Source organism: Mustela nigripes, chromosome 2, assembly GCF_022355385.1.
Source record: "Mustela nigripes isolate SB6536 chromosome 2, MUSNIG.SB6536, whole genome shotgun sequence".
NCBI classification, from domain to species: Eukaryota; Metazoa; Chordata; class Mammalia; order Carnivora; family Mustelidae; genus Mustela; species Mustela nigripes.
The window spans coordinates 71095909-71117434 of record NC_081558.1 but is presented as its reverse complement, the minus strand read 5'-3'; the positions used below and the strand labels follow the sequence as shown (position 1 = coordinate 71117434).

Below are 21526 nucleotides of genomic sequence, written 5' to 3'. Positions count from 1 at the left end.
CCAAATTAACTTAATTTGTACAGCACTGACAGCATTTTTTAAAAGATTTTATTTATTTGACAGACAGAGATCACAAGTAGGCAGGGAGGCAGGTAGAGAGAGAGAGGAAGGGAAGCAGGCTCCCTGCTGAGCAGAAAGCCTGATGCGGGGCTCGATCCCAGGACCCTGAGATCATGACGTGAGCTGAAGGCAGAGGCTTTAACCCACTGAGCCACCCAGGTGCCCCCACTGACAGCATTTTTGATAGGTTGTCCAATTATCTTTTTCAGTTTTTAAGAGGTCACAGTCTCTCTTCATGTCACCTTCTTGGGAGTTGATACGGGTGTTGAAAGGTCCAGCTAATGCCCCAGGTCACTCCCCAGTGTTGGTACTTTTAGCTATAAAAATAGCACTATTATCTTGTTGGGTGTGTTAGGGGAAGCTAAATATGTAACATAGGTTATCTAAGAATCCTTGAGTAGTACTGTCCCATATGCTGTGTGGAAGATAGTAGTGACTTATCTTGAAAGGGTTTCTACTATAGTCCATGCCCAACAGTATTCTCCATATGAAGGTGGGCAATCTATACAGTCTATTTGCCAGGATTCACCAGGTCCAGTACCCTGACTTAAGTGCTCCAGTTTTCTTTGCCACTCAGCTGTGTGGCTGGCAGTCCAGATACATTTGTCTGTATGCTTCTTTCTGTATTGATTTCCAAGAGTCCTGCTTTTACTATTTCTTTTCTGTTTGTAGAACTTTAGCCATCATTTTAGGGTAGGTATACTAATGACAATTTCTCTTAATTTTCCTTCATTTGAGGACACGTAGATTTTACCTTCATTTCTAAAGGATATTGTTATTGGAGTTAGAATTCTGAATTGACAGTTCTTTTTCATCGCTTGATAAATTTTGGGCCACTTGCAAATGACTTTCATGGTTTCTGTTAAGAAATCCATGGTCATTTGAATTGTTTCTCTATAGGTGATACACTCTTTCTCTCACTAGATGCTTTCAAAATGTTTTTCCTTGTCCTTAGAATTTTGAATTTTGATTACATTGTGTCTGGTCTTGAATTTTTTTGGGTTTATCCTGCTAGGGGTTTGTACAGCTAATTTTGATGAAATCCAATTGACCTATTTTTCTTTTGTTGCTTGTGATTTTGATGTCATACACTTGAAATTGTTGTCAAATTCCATGTCACAAAGATTTTCTTCAATGGTTTCTTCTAATAGTTTCATAATTTTAGAACTTGTTTAGGTCTTTGATACACTTTGAGTTAATTTTTGTATGTGGTATAAGGTAATTCTTTTGCAAATGATACCCAGTCTCCCCTCCCCATCACTTATTGAAATTGCTTTCTTTCCCTTTTGGTCTTGACATCCTTGTTGAAAATCAACTGACCATATAAGTGAGGGTTATTTCTGGACTCTATTCTAGTCCATTGGTCTATATGTCTATCCTTATGCTAGTGCCATAATGTTTTATTTACTGTAGTTTTGTAGTTTTTCAAAGTCAAGAGGAGTGGATGTCCCAACTTTATTCAAGATTGTTTTGGCTATTTGGGGCCCCTTGCAATTCCATATGATTTTTGAGGATCAGCTTCTCCAATACTGTGAAAAAACCTGTTGGAATTTTTATATGGATTGTGTTGAATCTATAGATCACTTTGGGTAGTATTAACGTCTTAACAATGTTTTGCCTTCCCATCCTGAACATGGAATGTCTTTCCATTTATGTAAATCTAATTTCTTTCAGCAATGTTTTGTATTTTCAGCATACAAGTCTTTCACCAACTAGGCTAGATTTTTTTCCTCAGTATTTAACTCTTTTAGAAGTCAATGTAAATGGAAGTAAGTCTTAATTTCCTTTTTGGATTGTTTACTGTTGGTGTATAGAAACACAGCTGATTTTTATGTTGATCTTGTACCCTGAAACTTTGCTGAATTTATTAATGCTAATAGTTCTCTTGTGGATTCTTTCGGATTTTCTATATATAGGATCATTTCATCTGCAACTACAGATAGTTTTCTCTCTTCCTTTCCAATTTGGATCTTTTAATTTCTCATCTAATATCTCTGGCTAGAACTTCCAGTATACACTTGAACAGCAGCAGTGAAAGTGGGTATCCTTGTCCCAGGCCTTCTGATTTTAAAGGGAAGCTTTTCAGTTTTTCACCATTGAATATGATATTAGCTATGGTTTTTTCATAAACACCCTTTATCACGTTAAGGAACTTTCCCTCTTTCTAATTTTCTAAAAGACTTTATTATGAAAGGATGTTCAATTTTGTCAAATCCATTTTCTGCATTGATTGAAAGGATCATGTAGGTTTCTTTCTTTCATTCTATTAATGTATTATATTGATTTTGTGTTCAATCACCCTTATACTTCTGATATACACCCACTTGGTTATGGTGAATAACCAAATTATATGCTTTTAATATGCTGTTGGATTTGATTTGCTAATATTTTGTCAAGGATTTTTACATTTAAATTCACAAGGGATACTGGCCTGAAATACTCTTTTAGGTGATGTTCTCATCTGACTTTGGTATCATGGTACTATTGATAGTAGATTGACTCTTGATCTTGGGACTGTGGGTTAGAGCCCCACATTGGGGCTCAATAGAGATTACTAATCTCATGTAGAGATTACTAAAAAAATTAACTTAAAAAAGTAAATATTTTGTAGACTTCACCAGTGAAGCCATCTGGTTTAGGACTTCTCTTTTTTGGGAGGCTTTTAATTAGTGATTTAATCTCTTTACTTATTATTTATCTGTTGAGATTTTCTATTTCTTCTTAAGTCTGTTTAGGTAATTTTTATTTCAGGGAATTTGTCCATTTCTTCTAGGTTATCTAAGTTGTTTATGTATAATTATTGACGGTGTTGACATACAGTTATTCAAAGTGTTATTGTATAATCCTATCTCTGTAAGGTCAATAGTTTTGTCTCTGCTTTCATTTCGGACTTTAGTTATTTGCATCTTCTCTCCTTTTTTTCTTAGTTAATCTAGCTCAAGTTTTGTCTATTTTGAACTTTTCAAATAACCAGTTTTGGTTTCACTGATTTTCTGTTTTTCTATTCTCTATTTCATGTATCTCAGCTCTAATCTTTACACTTTCCTTCCTTCTGCTGGCTTTGGGTTTGGCTTGCTCTTCTTTTCTAATTCCTTAAGGTGTAAACTTAAGATTATTGATTGGAGATATTCTTTTTATTGTAAGCATTTACAGTTAGAATTTTACCTCTTAACACTGCTTCCACTACGTACCATAAGTTTAGGTATGTTGGTTTTCTTATCCATCACAAGGTGTTTTCTAATTTCTCTTGATTTCCTCTTTGAAGAAGAAAGCATTAGGAAGCTTCCATGTGGATTCTTTCAGACTCCAGGTGTGTGTCTTTTCCCCTTATGATCTGGCTATATAACCTTGGTACACCACTGTAATAAATCTTAGCATTGAGTCCAACTATATGCTGAGTCCCATTAGTTCTTCCAGTGAATCTCTGAATGTGAGGGTGGTCTTGGGGATCCCCCACAAATTGATGTGAGGATTAGATTGCTTAATACATGTAGAGCATTTAGCATAAATTTGGCTCATGATAAATTCTCAGCATAAGAATACTGATGATTACAGTGACAATGGGGATGACCAGTACAGAGCCAAGAATAGGACAGATGCTCAAGATCAATCAATCCAATTCCCATCCTTCCCTCTATCTTCTCCCACTATATTCGCCCATCTCTAAGCCTCAACCCAATACCTTTATAATGACTTCTCAATGCTGGCAAGTACCTCAAGTTCAGCTTCCTGTTTGACACAGCATAACAGTAAGGCCCAGAGAGGTAAACTGAACTGTCCTAGGTCATGTCATGAGTTGGTGACAAAGTTGAAACCTTTAAATTCTGTACTGACTTCACTGTCACCCGGTATATGTGATGCAGCCTAGGAGTAAAATAATTAACCTGGGGCTAGGCTGTCAAGAACCCAGCTACTATAGAGGCAGAACCTTAAAAAACTAGGGAGGAATGAAAAAATAAGGAACCTTGAAAACTAGGAAGTAAATGAAGCCATAAATAAGTCAGCACTAAATTAAATGAGGCTATTATTTGCTCTAAAGGCAGAGTAAAACAACTCCTCCTGCATCTCCATTCCAACAGCACTGTCGTTCTGTTCTGTTCTGGGGGTGAGGCAGGAAGTGGCATGCACTAAGGGAGCAGTCAATATCATCCAGCACTGCAGCAAAGAGCAAACAAGATGCAGGGGTAGTCAGTACAGCTGAACTAGAGAACCCCCAAAGGAGAGCCCCAATATAGAAACCACAGCAGGTAAACGGAATCCTCCTATCGGTGGACGATTGCTCAAAATTCTGGGCCATATATGTAACGAGAAGACACCAGAAGGGACCAGGGACACGCTGGAGCCCTGTCTACAGGACTCAAACCACAGCCGACCACCCCCTGCTCCCCACGGAGTGTGCAAAGGAGGTCAGGAAAGGGGCACAGAAAATGTCTAAGGACAGCCGAAACAATGCTCCCGCCAGACTTAGGAGGTGAGAACTCTCAGGAATGCGGTCCTCAGTGCGGTGAAGCTCAGCGCGCTCGTCCAAAACAGCTGCGGTGGCAGCGAAGGACGCAGCCCACGGCCTTAAACTGACAGCTCCGCAGGCAAACGGACACACACACAATGCCTAAGTAAGACTGGCCGGCCGACCGCCAGAGGGCGCCTCCGCAGAGCGGGCTTTCCGCAGCACCTACGTAGAGACGCCGCCGCGGAGGCTGCGGGGCGGAAGTGCGTCACCGCCTCTCCGGCCCTCGAACCCGCGCCCGCTCTAGCACGCCAGGAAGCCATCTCCGCGTGTCGTTGGTCCTCCCGAGCCTCTCAGTCCCACTTTGTAGCTCTGTGCCACCCTCCTGCGGAGCTGCGGCCCTAGTTGGGAAAGTGGAGTCGTGCCGCGGGGCTCCTAGGGTTCGCTCTGGGTCGCTGGCCACTCGGGAGGGTTGGCCGGGCAGCCGCATGGGCCGATATCCCCGGGGCAAGCGAGCCTCCGGCCGGTTAACAACCAGTAAGGACTGTCCCTGCGTCAGGCCGCCCCTCAGTGGCTCCAAGTGGACTGGACCAGCTCGCCCTAGAGTTCAGTACCGTGAGATAGGTCCAAGCTCCAACTCACCCTGAGCTGGCCGAGCCTGCGCTGGGCTTAAACGTTTCCCCCTCCTTTGAGCCCCTCAGCCACGCTGGCGCCGGTATGCACATGCATCCGTCCCTTGGACCCGCCTGCTACTTGCATTAAACAGCACGTCCCGCGCGCTCCCTGACCTCCACGTCTACCCCACCACCGTCCCGCGCGCTCCCTGACCTCCACGTCTACCCCACCACCGCACGCAGCACTCACTGACCTGGCTTTGTCTTCCTCCGGGCCTCCACTTAATTACTACCTAATCAGTATGGCTTTCCTGACTTCCCCACCCCACTTCCCTATCTGCTCCTCTCCCAAGCAGCACTTAACACAATTGTAATTACGTATTTGTTTAGGAACTAATATATTTCCCCCTTCCCTAGACTATACACTCCAAGAGGGCAGGGACCATGTCCCTCTGATTCGAGGTTGGTTATAGCAGAAGTTCTGGCAGTTAAGTGAGCCGTAAATATCTGTTGAATGGATAGATGGGTCTGTTCCAAGGAAGGAGGGATTTAATAAATATAGGTGAGAATGAACGTAAGGGGATGCTGCCATCCGTTAAAAGCTGGGGGGCAAAGTTCAGCTCATGAAAGTTGGCCCACAATTTCTGACTGCTGATTCTAAGCCAGAGGAGAGTTGATGATACTGAGTACTTGCTGTGGTTGCCCCAGGTAACCAGAGAGGACTTCCTGGAGGCAGAGTATGGACATTTCCAGCTCCCCACAAAGGGGAGCTCCACAAGACAAAGAGAACTCACTATAGAGGGCCTGTCGAAATCTGAGGAAACAAAGTCCCTATTTGTGGGTCACTTAGAAAGTTAAAGAGTAACCTGGGGGTTATCAGAATGGCTTGAATTGAGTCTGAACCTCACATTATTTCAGCAATGGCTTTAGCTTTTTCAACATCTTTCTCCTTCTTGGGCCTGCTGGCAGGGACCTGGCCTGACACCTCCCAGGAGGTCCCGAGAAAATGGTCAACTCCCCCCACTGAAGTCAGGACCATTGTAAGAGAAAGTCCCCACTAAACTCTGAACCTACATCCTCATCATGAAATAAAGCAATTGGTTTGAATCCTTATCAACTCTAACATTTTGTATTTGCAAGATTCCCCTTCTGCCCATGCTGGAGAATTGTGCAAGCCAGCTGGGCCAGCAGTAGGGCTCCAGGCCCCAGGCTCAGGGACTGAAGTCTGAACCTCTGCTTGAAGTGTTGTCAGTCTGGGAGGCTGTTAGGGCCAATTTAATGTTAAAACCTGTTTAACCATTAGGGCCTGCTTAGCCAGAGCAACTCCATATTGCCTAGGTAGCCATATTGTTGTTTACATCCACGGACTTCATACTGGGAATAAACGCCCCCATAGTTCCTGGTATGGTTCTGGGTGTGGCTTCCAGGAGTAAATGCCTTAACAATAGAAGCCATGTACATTGGGTCTGCAGTTATGTCCTATAAAACCAGCCTGTGAGATTGGGAGGGTGTCCCTCTCTTCGGAGGCGGCCCTGGTCGGTCAGTCTAACTTCTAATGCTTGGCATAGAATAAGGCTTTGCATAACTTTCGCTTTGTCTCAGTCTCCTTCCTTTGATAACGGACCCCAACAGAGGCTCTATGGATCGTTTAAAGATAAGGAAGGGAGAGATATGAAACTTAATAAGTGCTTGGTGCATTTCTGCTGAATGATCTAATAAATTAATGAATAAATAAATGCATGAGAAAATAAAGGTATGAATGGTCAGTAAATCATGGGGGTAGGGTGGGATCCAAGAAAGCTTTGTAGACATCATGCTGGAGCTAAGTCTGAAAAGATCAGAGCAAAGCCTAAATCTGATGAGGGGACTGTGACCATAACCAGAGGCTTCTTTCTGGTCCCAACCCCTCCTCCCACCAGGTTGCAGCAAGTGCTAAATCGAAGAGAACACTTTGCTCCCAGGGTTATTTAATATAACTTACAGCTATAGGGCAAGGTCCAGGCAGACAGACCTTTTCATCCCTAACTTGTCACAGCCTCTTAAAAGCTCTCTGGCACACAGAGAACAGTGTGTCCAGAGCTTAACTTGAAAGGGCACAGGCATGGTGTTCTGGGGTCTGGTGCTCGGAGCCCTGTTGGTGTTCACCGTGGGGTTCCTGTGTCTGCTGGGGCTACCCCGGCAACGCAGGCCCCAGGAGCCCCCTCTGGATAAAGGCCCTATACCCTGGCTGGGCCATGCCATGGCTTTCCGGAAGAATATGTTTGAATTCCTGAAGCACATGTGGGCCAAGCATGGAGATGTGTTCACAGTGCAGCTAGGTGGCCAGTACTTTACCTTTGTCATGGACCCCCTCTCCTTTGGCCCCATCCTCAAGGATGCACAGAGAAAACTAGACTTTGTGGAGTATGCAGAAAAACTGGTGCTAAAGGTATTTGGGTACCAGTCGGCGCAAGGAGACTACCGGATGATACACTCAGCCAGCACCAAATACCTCATGGGGGATGGCTTGGCAGAGCTCAACAAAACCATGCTGCACGGGCTGTCCCTGGTCATGCTGCGGCCCATGAGCCACAGTCCGGATGCTAGTTGCTGGCATGAAGACGGCCTCTTCCACTTCTGCTACAACATCTTGTTCAAGGCTGGCTACCTGAGCTTATTCGGTTATACAAAGGACCAGGAGCAGGACTTGAGACAGGCCGAGGAGTTGTTTGTCCAGTTCCGCAAGTTTGACCGCTTGTTCCCCAGGTTTGTTTATTCCTTGCTGGGGCCCCGGGAGTGGCTACAAGTGGGCCAGCTCCAGCGTCTCTTCTACAGGACACTGTCCGTGCAGCAAAACTTGGAAAAGAATGGCATCAGCAGCTGGATATCCTACATGCTTCAGTATCTGAGGGAGCAGGGAGTAGCCCCAGCCATGCAGGACAAGTTCAACTTCATGATGCTCTGGGCCTCCCAGGGGAACACGGGCCCCATCTCTTTCTGGGCACTCTTGTTCCTGCTAAAGCACCCAGAAGCCATGCAGGCTGTGAAGGAGGAGGCCACCCAAGTCCTGGGGGAGGCCAAGCTGAAGGCCAGGCAGTCCTTCGACTTTGACGTCAGCATCCTACACCGCACTCCAGTGCTGGACAGTGTGTTGGAGGAGACGCTGCGCCTGGGGGCTGCGCCCACCCTCCTGAGGGTGGTACACGGTGACCACGTCCTGAAGATGGCCAACGGACAGGAGTACCAGCTCCGACATGGAGACACTGTGGCCCTTTTCCCCTATCTTTCAGTGCACATGGACCCTGACATCCACCCGGAGCCCACTGCCTTCAAGTATGATCGCTTCCTCGACTCCAGTGGTAGCCGCAAAGTGGACTTCTACAAAGCCGGCAAGAAGATCCACCACTATACCATGCCTTGGGGCTCAGGTGTCTCCATCTGCCCTGGAAGGTTCTTAGCCATCAATGAGATGAAGCTCTTTGTCCTGATCATGGTCACGTACTTTGACATGGAGCTCGTGGACCCTGACACACCTGTGCCACCTGTGGACCCCCGCCGCTGGGGCTTTGGCACCATGCAGCCCAGCCACGAGGTGCCCTTCCGTTACCGCCTGCGACCTATCAACTGAGCCCTGGCAAGGTGGCTGTGAGCCTGGCCTCCAGACCTCCCTTGGGATCTCCACCTCCTCCAGCCCTTCTGAATCACCCCCCTTCCCTCGGGTTCTGTGGGATCTCCTACCTCTGTGCCCGTGGCCTTCCTTAGCCTCTGGCTTTTCTCTAGCTACTTGATAGGCTTATCTATCTCTCTTGAAATCACTGTCTCTCAGAGTGGGTTCTGCAGAAGCCCCCCCATACAAAGTCCACAGGAATGGGAACTATCTAGGGGAAACTTAGTTTTGGAAAGAATGCCTACCTTGACAAATCCTGTGGTACAGAAATGGGTTATCGTGAGCCATGATAACCCCTTGCAAATGCTACCCTCCACCCTTCCATCTCACTGTATTATTTTCCTCAATGCCTATTCCACATCCTGTGGAATTCAGGTTCATCCAGAACAACAGAAGGCAAGCCATGTGTGTAATTTTTAATTTCCTAGTTGACACACTTCTAAAAAAGCAAAAAGAAACAGGTGAAGTTCATGTTTATGATATATTTAACTTAGCCCAATATATCCAAAATATTAGCATTTCAATATGTCATCAATATAAGAATATTAGTGAAATATTTTTACATTTCTTTTTCTTGTGTTGCCTTCAAAATCTGGCATGTACTTTCTATCCTTGTAACATGTCTCATGTCAGACCAGCCACATTCTGAGTGCTCAGCAGCTATGTGTGGCTAGTGGCTCCTGAATTGGATAGAGCAGGTCTGGAGACATGTTGCCTTTTAGATGGGAGTTATTCAAGGAGTCCCCACTCCGTGGGGACCCACCACAACCCCACCCCAGGATGATCCTAGTCCCTCCTCTGGTTTCCTCAACCAGTGTTGAGCTTGGAGCCCTCTCTGACTTCCAGATCCTCATCCTCCCCACTGGGGTCCCACAGACCCTCTGACTCAGTTTGGCTCACGTAGAACTCAGCATCTGTCCCCCACCTCTGCCCTGAACCACGTCCTTCTCTGGATTTCCCTGTCTGTCTCTCCTCAAGACATAACCACGCATCTATCCCCCCAAGACAGACACAGAGATGACATCCTCACCTCCCCAGCTCTCACCCACAGTCAGGCTCCAGTTCTGTCAGTTCAAGCCCTTACAGTGTCTCTGAAACTTTTTCCCCACCCCCACTTCCCTGTGATAGCTTCCCTGTGATAGCATCTCTCCACACCAGGCCTGACTGGCCCTCTCTTCACCCTGCCCTTTCTCCAAACCTTTCATGCCTGATTGTCATTCTCTCACTTTTCTGGCTCCTCCACACACCTAACATTTAAACTTTGCCACAGTTGGTCCCCAACTTTTCAATCCAGCACAATTCAACATTGCCAACTTTCTCTAGTGGAATGGTCTGTAGAGTTGCTTGCTTTAATGACCAACCATTAGCTACAGGTAGAAATCTTCCTGGATCTCCCCCCTCCCATCCTCTGGCCAGAAATGGACTCCATCCCCTGAGGCTCCCCTAGCACAGTTTACATCACAGAAAATCTGTTATGTGCCTTCAATTTCTGTGTCCTGCTCCCTCCCCCAGACTGGAGCTCATAGGGCTTGGTGTCTTATTACTTTGTCTCTGATCCCCAATTCCCCAAATAGAGATTAAATGATAGAAAATCGACTCCATCTCAGCTACTTTACTTCATGTCCTCGAATCATTTCCTTCCCTTCCCTGGCCTCACTCAGCTTTCTGGCACAAGAAATGATGGCAGTCCCATTGCCAGGTATGCTTACTAGGGCTGGGAGAGGGTGAGAGTGTGTTGCTGGCTGCCAGAGCTGAGCGTTGCCCCGGACAGGAGGGGCAGATGCTGTGGGGACTAACCAAAGGTCCTGCAGAAGGGGGGCCAGGCAGCATAGACCCCCTGTGAGGATGCCCACTGGGGCTTCTCTCTTACTCATCTATCCCACATCTATGACTGATCGCTTCCGTTTTTGTGTGTTTTTTTGGTTTGTTTGTTTGTTTGTTTGTTTGTTTTGTTTTTGTTTTTTTTGAGGCTGGCTGTTCTGTCCAGAGTTTTGCCAGGATAACAGGCTGTTCGAGCAACTCAGGTAGGGCCTGGGGCTGGAGTTAGGAGTCTGTCCCCATTAGCTATGTGACTCTGGGCCAGAGTCTGCCCTTCTCTGGGTCTAGCTGCCTCAAAATGATGATGTCTGCCTGGAGCTAACTGAGCTCAAGCCAGTCAGGAGGAATATTCAGGAAGAATATTCCCTCCTATTCCACAAGGGTCTAGGAGCACAAGAAAAAAATGACATGGGGAACACAGAAGAAGGTGAAAGGGACTGAGAGGCTGGGAGCCATGACGGAGAGATTACCAACGAGCCTCTCCTGGCTCTCCACACAGCCAGGCCCTGTGCTGGATCAGGGCAAAGACCCAGAGTCTTCACACAGTCCTGGGCCCTGCCCAGACCTAGGTGCTGCATCCCCTCATTTTCCCCACACCCAGAGAAATCTGGACCAGGGACCTGACAGGAGGGCCGAAGTCCATTGAGTCAAGAGGTCTCAACTCTAAGTGACTTCGTTCAGATCTCCCAGGAACTTCATGTTTGAGGGTATGCCTGGGACCAAGGGAATCCTCCATAGGTCAGGTTGAGATGAATACAAGTGTACCATCCCACAGTCATGGATATCCACCATAACAACAGCCTCCCAGGAAACAGTGAGCACCCAGGATTAGAGTGTGTGCACAGAGCCCAATGCCTACCCAAGGACAAGGGAGGGCCCCATGGCAACTGTAGTCCTATATGCTTTGCACAAGGGCTGGACACACTCTCTATGAAGACTACGCTTCCTTCCCTACCAGGGGCCTTGAGGCAATAGGAAGACTGAGACCCCCAAGGATACATTTAGTCAGTACCTATTCTGACACAACAGACCTGACCCCGCAATCCTCATTTCTGTACCAGTTTCTTCTCCCTCAAAGAATAGCCCACAATGTGTATACTGTGACGATAGCTTATAACAGAATGAGATCTGGGGTAACATGCCAGTGGCAGATTTGCAGGCATCTGGGAAAGAAAAGAGGTTTTTGTGTTGGTTTGGTTTGGTTGTTTCCACCACCACCCCCATAGGTAGTAACTGCTGTAAACCCTCACACCTTCACAGAGTAGAGGGTGGGCAGCCTTGCTCCCAGGCAGAGCCGTGCCTGTCCTTCTTCCTGGGTCAGCCAGGGGAAAAGTCCGTCTTGCGTCGCGGAATCTGAGGGCCAAGAGAATCCTGGGAGCTTTCCTTCCCAAGAAAGAGCAGCAGGAGGAACCAATGTCCAGGCTGGGAGGTATGGTCAGGATGAAGGGGGCTCTGTCCTGGCCTGGGCTGTGAGAGCCCACCTCCAATTCACTCCCTGACCAGTGCCGTCTGTGTGTAGTCAGAGCCCTCAACATGGTCAGCAGCAGTAAATGGTAAGGAAGACAGTGAGAGGGATCAACATGTCACCTGTGGCCAGCCCTTCTCCTTCTCCTTGGGCACAGGCTTCAGATCCCTTCTTATACACCTGCTGTTTGCAGAGAGCACATACCCACACCTACACACCTAGAGGAAGACACATGAGAACACACAAAAAACCCACGGGCCCAAACCCAGGCCCATGCAGACACAGTGACATGTTCATGTCGGACCCACATACACAGCCATTTGTACTATGCACAGCCCACACGGCAACACACACACACACACACACACACACACACACACACACACACCAGTGCTAGGGACAAGCCCTGCCAGGTGCTGGCATACCTTGTCCCATTCCATCTGTGCATCATGGATGCAATATCGGAGACTCTGGGTCGCTAGACCCTGTCAGTGCAGTCAGGCTGCTCTGTGTGCAGGCCTGAGGTCCTGAGGCAGATTTCAGGAGCTCTAAAGTAGAACTGCATCCCCCACATCCTCAAACAAGTCAGCACCTTCAGAGCCAGAGCTCCGTTTCCTAGGGCACCATGGGAGCTCAGAGTCCTTTGTGACAGTGGGAATCTGGGGCCTTGGGAGAGAGAACTAAAGGCACAGGAGTTGAGTGAGATGGAGGACGGGAAAAGCAAAGCATAGCAGAGTCAACTCTGGCAACATCCGGGGACAGCCCTGCTCATGACACAGGGGCCATGACTAGAGCATCCGAAGCTCGGGGAGAGAGAAGAAAGAACGGCAGAATACAGAATACTGACCACCTGGTCCATTCTCTACCCATCCATCCACTTTAAAAATGCTCAATGAACCTCTGTTACATCTGAGCACTGGCTTAAGCACAGGGGATACCGATTTAGTACGTGGCAAGGTCCCTGATCTCTTGTGCATCTCCAAGATCACAAGATCATCTCTTGTGATCTCCCCTAGTCTATCCGCCTGTAAGTTTCCTTCCATGCATTACTGCCTGCCAGGCTCTGTGCTGGATTTTCAGGTTAGGTTGTACTGTGGGCCAGGGGCTCCCTGGGGAAAGGTTTTCAGTGGCCAGGACAGATGCTAACCACTGGAGACAGGAAGAAGGAAGCATTTAGGCAGGGCAGATCAGCCAGGAATCAGACCTAAAGTGACAAAACAGCCCCACGTGAAGGAATATATGGGTTCGTGTAACTGTCAGGTCCAGGACTGGAATGAGCTTCGGCCATGCCTGGATTCCAGGGCTTCCACACTGCCCTCGGGGTCTGCACACTCACTGGGCTATCACCTCACCCTCTGAAGTTGGAGTTGATGAAGGAGAACCCCCACACACACACACCACACATCCACTTGGCTTCAATCTTATGCCTCTGTTCTAGCATGTTCTAGTTGCTGCATTTCACAAGCTCTGTCTGGGTCCTGTGCCCATCCTAAATGAATCACCATGCCAGGGAAAGGTAAGGCTGGAAATGGCCCAAGTCCTGTGATCTACATGAATGCCACCCAAAGCACAAGGCAGAGGGAAAAACAAGTGGTTTCCCAGAGCAAGCAGAATTCCATTACAGAACAAGGATGAGAGGACAGCTGGCTGAAAAATGACCCCTGTTGCACAAGAGAGTAGGCAAGCATAAAACAGGGAGGTGGAAATGTGTAAGAAACAAGGGGTGGGGCACCCAGGTGGCTCAGTGGGTTAAGCCTCTGTCTTCGGCTCAGGTCATGATCTCAGAGTCCTGGGATCGAGCCCCACATCGGGCTCTCTGCTCAGCGGGGAGCCTGCTTCCTCCTCTCTCTCTGCCTGCCTCTCTGCCTACTTGTGATTTCTCTCTGCAAATAAACAAATAGAATCTTAAAAGAAAAGAAACAAGGGGTGCCTGGTGTCCAGGAAATGAGAAGTAAAGAAGGAGTATAAGGTGAAGCTGGTAAATGGGATTCTCCTTGTGAAAGCTCCAGTCTTGAAGCTGGACAAAGACTTTAGACTTGATTGTGCAGGCCCCAGGGACCCCCGAAGGCTTCAGGGAGGGGACATGGGAAGCAGAGGGAGGGTGATCCTCCTGGACTATTGGGAACACGTGTTCACTCTGCCTCCCACCTGCCAACCCTCACATTCCAGGGAAGTTCCCCAGGCCCCTGTAGTGGAACCCTTCCCACCCCTCCTGCTTCCCGGACCCTTGGAGCCACCACCAACACTGTGACATTAAACAATATTGCAGCAGTTCTTCCCCAGCTCAGCTCCAGGGAAGGGAGCCAAATGGTGGATGGCAAATCTGGGGTACTTTGAGGAAGACTGGAGTGATGGCTGCGGGTCAGGTAATCATTCTGGCCTGTGGGTGCAGATCAGATGACAGGAGAGCATGATGACAAGAAGCACAGCAGTCAGTTGGGAAGCTACTCTAGCAATTCGTGCACGAGAGTCTGGTTTCCTGGATGACCACAGGGTGTGGCAACATGGTCCCTGAAGCCTTTGGTAAGACGGCTTTGGGTGGATGCCCGGCAGAGGTAGGTCCCATCCACTCTTGCCAGACTGTGGTATGGTCACTCAGGCTTAATTTCCCCCCATATCACTCTTGCTGGGGGAGAGCTCAGCCTGCCTCTCCCCGAGGTCATTCATGCCGGTCATTTCTTCTTGGGCTGTGAGCCTGCTACTCTCAGAGCAGCTGGACAGTAGGGCCTGTGCTGGGCCAGGTGCCTGATGACGCCTGAGCACAGTGATGAGGAAAGCTTTCAGGTACTGGCGGAAGTGGCGGCTGGAGAAAGCGTAGAGAATGGGGGTGAAGCAGCAGTGAAGGAAAGCGATGCTCTCGGTCACCTGCAGAGCATAGTCTAGCTGCTTGGCAACCTCACATTCCCCAAAGATTTGCAGGTCCAGCAGTGAGTGCAGAAACAAGGTGAGGTTGTACGGGAACCACAGCACAAAGAAGGCCACCACCAGCGCTATGACGATCCTTAGAGCCCGGCCCTGGCCTGGGGGCCTCAGCCTGACCAGGACACAGCCTATGCGGGAGTAGAAGAAGATCATGACAAGGAGCGGAAGGAGAAACCCCAGGAGGTTCTGCTGGAAACGCAGGAAGAGCTTCCAGATGGTCGCATGACCCCCAAAATCTGCATAGCAGTTCCACACACCTGTGGGGTTTTCATGTGTCTGCACAAAGACCATGTCAGGGATGGAGACGGCCAGGGCCACAGCCCATACCGTGGCAGCCAGGAGCAGGCTTTTGGCCCGGGTTCTCAGCCTGTGGTGGGGCTGAGCATGGACAATCTCCAGGTACTTGTCCAGACTCATGCAGCTAATGAAGAAGATGCCACTGTAGAAGTTGATGGTGTAGAGGGTGCTCACCATCTTGCACAAGAAATTCCCAAAGACCCAATGCCAGGCCACGGAAATGCCCCAGAAAGGCAGTGTCACCACAAACAGGAGGTTGGAGATGGCCAGGTTCAGCAGATAGACCTCAGTCATCCGCCTGCGAGGTATATACCGAAGCAAGACCACTAGAAGGAGGAGGTTCCCGCCCAAACCCAGCACAAAGATCAGGCTGTAGAAGATTGGCAGGAAGATCTTGCCAAAGGCTACCACCTCATCCTTCCTGCAGAGCATGAAAGCCACCTGGTCCAGGTAGTACTCATAGTCATAGAAGGAGCTGCTGTTCTCAGAACTTGCAACCTCGGTGGTGGGCGGCAGAGGGGAGGTGGTGGAAGCCATGTTGAGAGGACACGCCCAGTTCTGGAGCTCTGTGGGCCAGAGTATGGTGGGAGAGAAAGAAGATGAAACCAGGCATTCTTTACCGTTCTCCAAACCCACTTTTGCCACTGCTCTGGGAGGCCCTGCACACTCTTCACATCGACATCAGTACCTGTAAGCTAGTGAGGAAGAGCACAAGTGTGGGGAGCCTGAGTCTACTACGTAGAGCGATGTCACCCTAGGTGGGTGGCTTAACCTCAGGTGTTTTCATAAGACTCCCTTCTTCCATTATGGCTTCTCTTCTTTATTTTCTCCTTCATCGTTTGAAAGAACTGGTCATGTCTCTCAGATTTTTCTTTATTATTTAGGGGATACCGGTTCACCTATGTATTATCTCTCCATACTCTTCCTCATGTATGCCTTATAATTATTCTTCTTTGTGTGCCTTATTTAAAAAAAAAAAAGATTTTGTTTATTTACTTTGACAGAGAGAGAGATCACAAGTAGGCAGAGAGAGAGGGGGAAGCAGGCTCCCTGCCAAGCAGAGAGCCCAATGCGGGGCTCGATCCCAGGACCCTGAGATTATGACCTGAGCTGAAGGCAGAGGCTTAACCCACTGAGACGCCCAGGCACCCCCTTATGGTTGTTTTTTTTTAACAAGCACTTCTCTTCAGTGGCTTATTTTATGCATAAATATCTAGTGTGTGTCCACCCTGACTTTCAATTTTCTCGACTTCTATCACCTAAGGATTTCCCTTATTTTTGTTATTTTTTAAAACACTTTATTTTAAAAATTTAGCTTTATATCAATATTTTATTTACAAATATTTAATATTTTAAAAATAAAAACATTTTATCCAGTATATGTAGTTTTGAAGCAGAAAGGCAAGGTCCATCTTCCTGAGAGACTCAGAACCTACTAAACTTTCCATATCCCCATTCTTCCATATTTAAAATGATACTACTAATAACAGCACCTGCTTCGTGAGGTTCTTGTGAAGCTTAAATGTGATCAATCTTGTAGAGCACTTCACACTCTACGGAAAGAGTGCCAGAACAGAGTAAGCACTCATTGAATGTTAGCTTAAATTATTGCTTCGTTGAGAACTCAGTCCATCGTCTTCCCACCAGTGTCTTCTCCTCTCTTGAGTCTCTCTAACTGAATGGCACCACCAACTACTCAGTCACCTAGGACTGCAACATGGGAGACACCTCGGATTCCTTCCTCACCCCCCACACCCCACCACCTGAGAATCTCTACCTCCTTACTGCCATTTGAATATGTCCAACATTTCTAAGTCCCATAAAAATGCATACATGATACTCGTTTAATAGAATTAAAACAAATGAAACAAAAATACTTTGAAGAGTTCAAAGAGATGAAAGGGAAAGCAGAGAACTGATAGGCACAGCATTCAAGATGGGGGCTGCCTGGGTAGAACCTGGAGGCATGAGAGGAGGGCAGGTCACTGTCTATGGTCAAGTTAGTTCCCTCTGGAGCAGTGGTTTCCCAGGTTTTAATTGTATTATTAAAAATGATTTTTAAGGGCACCTGGGTGACTCAGTGGGTTAAGGGTCTGCCTTTGGCTCAGGCCATGATCCTGGGTCCTGGGATTGAGCCCCCAATCAGGCTCCCTCCTCAGCAGGGAGTCTGCTTCTTCCTCTCCCTCTTCCCCTCCTCCTGTTCATTCTCTCTCCGTCTCTCTCTCTCTCAAATAATTCAATAAAATCTTTAAAAAATAAAATAAAATAAGTGATTTTTAAGAGAGAGCCTCACATGTGCCAGTGATAAGAATCTGTGATGATTTCCATTCTGTGTTCCAGGAGACAGACTTCATGTTCAACACATTAGATTGTTTGCCAATGAAGAAGAGGGTTTTGGAGGAAAGAGTAGGAGATAAAAAAGCGTCATTCAAGGAAGCAATCATGCATGGCCTCTGGAGTGGAGCCTTTAGGCTAGTGTTTATGGTTCATAAATCAAGAAATACAAATCAAGCCCACTTTGCACTTCTGTGCTTTATTTGTTATTCTTTGATTCAAGAGATATTGAACTTTTTAATATATTCAATGCCCTTTTGTATGTCTTCTGTGAAGAGTTTTTTTTTTTTTTAAAGATTTTATTTATTTATCAGAGAGAGGGGGGGGGGGGGGGGCGAGCACAGGCAGACAGAATGGCAGGCAGAGGCGGAGGGAGAAGCAGGCTCCCTGCCGAGCAAGGAGCCCGATGTGGGACTCGATCCCAGGACGCTGGGATCATGGCCTGAGCCGAAGGCAACTGCTTAACCAACTGAGCCACCCAGGCATCCCAAAGAGTTCTTTGTTTTGATGGGTGGGATTCTCATTTTATAAGATTTTTTGGTAGGGATTTAGCTTCTTACTTATACATTGCAAACATTTGCCCCAATCCTTCCTGGTAGAAGTTTTGCCTCTCCCCCCCCCCCCCCTTGCCCAGGAAGAACTCTGAAAGAATTGTTGACTCAGGGCCTCAGCTGACGCAGCCTATATCCACGACACCTGGACTTCACAACTGATGGAAATCTACTATGTTGCCGAGACAGAAAGTCTCCCAGGGAAACCCCTGAGTCCTCCTGCTCAGTGAACCTCTGCACCACCCTTGGGCTCCTATCAAATGGCATCTGCCAAATGGGGAAAATCACACACATGCCCTAGGTCTGTCTAGAAGTTCAGCCTGGGTGGCTTTATCTAAAACTGGGCTCTGGACTGGCCTCAGGATATCTGCCTCATGCCTTCCTTTCCTGTTCCTCCTCCATTTCCTTCCTCTGCATCTGGGGTCTCCTGTCCCTGAGCCCCTCCTTTTCCTAGGCAGCAGTGAGGACCATGACTGGTGTTGGAGTCCATGAGCTACTGGAGTTGGGAGGAGTCAGAGCTCTTCTGCACTTGGGCCTGATTAGGGATTATTCATTAGAGGTTGTCACTAACTAAACACCATCTCTTGTGGTCCAGCCAGCATTACTGACGTTGATCCTGACCTGGTTTCTCAAAGTCCCCTCTTTAACAAACAATCAGGTCTGATGATTGCTTTGATGAAAGCCAGAAGTCAGGGTCAGCAGGCTCCAGGCAGGCCGAGGTCACCTTTACAAGGTTCCTTCCCCCTTGGAACACTGTTCCCTTCCCTCTCATGGCCTCTGGCCTCCTGATATTTCACTCTGGGAATCTTTCCAGGTTGCCTTGAACTCTGAGACCATGAACCCCATGCTCCAGCCTGCCCTTCAGGTCCCTGTCAACTCACACCTACCTGTTCCTCTGGATTCACTGGGGTTTTTGTTTTTTGTGTTCACTTTTCTTTATGCCTGAATTCATTTGGTTTATCCAGCAATACCTTGAAAAAAATAAAGGAGGGTATCAGTTATATGCATGCTGGTATGAATTAGCAGTATGAAATTCTGTTGTGGAACCTTTGGGGAAATCTAGGGAATTATATGGGGAAGGAGGATTTAAAGAGGAGGGAAAACAAAGGTGAGGTGAGCAGAGCTTCCCCAACAATGAAGCCAAGGGCACAAAAGCAAAGTACAGTTTGTCTCTGGAGCAGTAACGTCATGGTCTTTGTGACTTCCTGAGGCTGCCAGCCTGGGTTGGCTCCAGCTTTGACTCAGCAAGAATCTCTGGCCAGAGAGTAATGTCTCCTCCTGAGGATCTACAGCTCGCCTCCCTGGACCTCTCAGAGAAGTCACCGTTGAGGCAACAAGAGAGAGGATATTGCTATGTCCATCTAGGCAAGAAGGCAATGATGTTAGTTGAGCTCCTTCCAAGAGCTGAACACCCGGATGCAATCTTCTCTTTTAATCCTCACCATAGCTCTGGGAAGCAATACTACTATGATTCCCATGTTCTAGATGAGGAAACTGAGGCTTGGAGTGGGTGGAGTCCCACTGCCCCCAGATTCAGATCAGCAAATCAGGGACCCAGGATTGGATTGCCCCAATAATATAAGGTAGAACTGGTGACCCTTTCCCTCTAGTTCCCTTTTTCAGTATGGCCAAACCTGAAGTTGAAGGATGGGCCTCTGGTAGTAGGACTTCTGACCTTAGTAACCAGTGGCAGAAAATATCCAAAGTCGTTAATATGCTAGAAGAGCTCCCACAGGCTTGTGAGAGCCAGTTATGCAACATCTGGGAGGCATTCAACAAACGATCGTAGAATTAACCAATTCCTCATTTGGGGATGTTAAGTTGGTAGCTTGAAATTGATCATGGGGAGGCTATTTCTACCGTTGCAAATGCTACAAATTGGAGCTTCCTCTCCTTCTTGCAAATGCCCCCCACCACCACCTCTATCCCTGAGAGCTGATTATTAAACCTTTGCTGGAATGCCCCTGATCAAGACCCCATGAAGCCTGTCCTACCCCTGTCCATTTTCCTCTGACCCTGTCTGTGTCTCCATCACCTGTTCTCCTCCACGTGCCACATCAGTCCTGTAGCTGCCCTTCTCTCTAGCCAAGGGCCCTTGGGACAGAGTCACGTGTAGGTGGCCCGTGGCCCAGCCGTACTGAGCACGCTGCCCCCGTGCAGCCGTGACTAGTGAACAAATAAACAAGCTCAAATGTTGCCCCAAAAAGCCACACCAGCTTTCAAAATGTAAAACCAAGAATAGCATCTGAGATCACTCCTAGTGAACAATAATTATGCTGGCCTCCTTACAATTTAGAAATCATATCCTTTAAAATGCAACCCCAATTCTCCCCTCCCAGAAGCCTACTCAGGCTGCTAGCCTAGTGTAACTCTTGCCCTAACCCCCAGCTCTCACAGAAGGCCACTCTTCAGCCTCGGTGCCTGTCTCCTTGAGTGCAGTCACCTTGTGAGACTGGCTTGTCTTCTCTGTGAGGCAGGGGTTGGAACTCACTAGCACAGGGCTGGCATCGGAGAGGCGTTCAGCAAGTGACCATGGACTTAATCAGTACCGTCACCTTTCTTTATCCCTTTTTCTCCCACCACATTTTTGCCTTGCTTGGCTTTCTGCCTTCCCCCCCACTGGTGCCCTGGACACAGCAGAGCCAAGACCCTCCTTGTGTGGGGCATTTCCCCAGCCTGGGTCAGCCCTGCCACCGCGGCTTTGGAAGCCCCTAGCCGTGGAGCACATCCGGCCCACTGCTCTCCTTGAGCCACGTTCAAGTGCTGTCTCCAGCTGGCACAGCCTCCCTGGACCAATGTCACAGGATGTGCCCTCTGACCACCCCCAGCTTCCTCCCTCAGGAGGCTCCCCTAACTGCTCTGGGAGGACTGGGATGGAGATGGAGTCCAAGGCCAGGACTCCACCCTGGCCCAGCTTGGGATGGGCTCCCTCTGCCTATAAATCTGGGTTTACCATTCTGCATTTCTGGCCTAGCTGTGGCTGGAAAAATTGAAGCAAGGAGTTAGGAAGTGACGCCCTCTCCAACCACAGAAAGTGCTCTGGCCTTGGGACATACATAGGGGAATACTTGCCTTTGGGTGAACTGGTCACAGCTGGGGATCATTCTATTTTCTTACCCCTGGGATTGAGAAAACACCAGATGTTAAACCTTACTGCCTATGTGACAATTTCAACAACAGTGATAAACACCCACCACTTCCATAGCACTTATGTTGGGCCAGGCTCTGTTCTCAGAACTCCATGCATTTCTTCCTGGAGGCAGGTGCTATTGTCATCTCCATTTTACATATGAGGAAAGTTAGTCACAGAGAGGCTAAGGGACTTGCCCAAGGCCACACAGCTACTAAATCACAGAGCTGGGCTTTGAATGC

At 47.9% G+C, this 21526-nt stretch overlaps 2 protein-coding genes across 2 annotated transcripts; one reads left to right on the top strand and one right to left on the bottom strand.

The window, feature by feature from the left end:
• The first annotated feature begins 7141 nt into the window (after positions 1-7141).
• Positions 7142-10363, top strand: LOC132011721 (5-beta-cholestane-3-alpha,7-alpha-diol 12-alpha-hydroxylase). The gene has a single exon (XM_059390773.1). It carries the CDS (start codon positions 7223-7225, stop codon positions 8726-8728), a length of 1506 nt encoding a protein of 501 aa, XP_059246756.1. The 5' UTR covers positions 7142-7222; the 3' UTR covers positions 8729-10363.
• A 1-nt stretch (position 10364) lies between these two features.
• Positions 10365-19133, bottom strand: ACKR2 (atypical chemokine receptor 2). The gene is made up of 2 exons (XM_059390774.1): positions 19042-19133; positions 10365-15835 (listed from the first exon to the last, which is right to left on the bottom strand). Exon 2 carries the CDS (start codon positions 15804-15806, stop codon positions 14652-14654), a length of 1155 nt encoding a protein of 384 aa, XP_059246757.1. The 5' UTR covers positions 15807-15835; positions 19042-19133; the 3' UTR covers positions 10365-14651.
• Positions 19134-21526: the final 2393 nt, after the last annotated feature.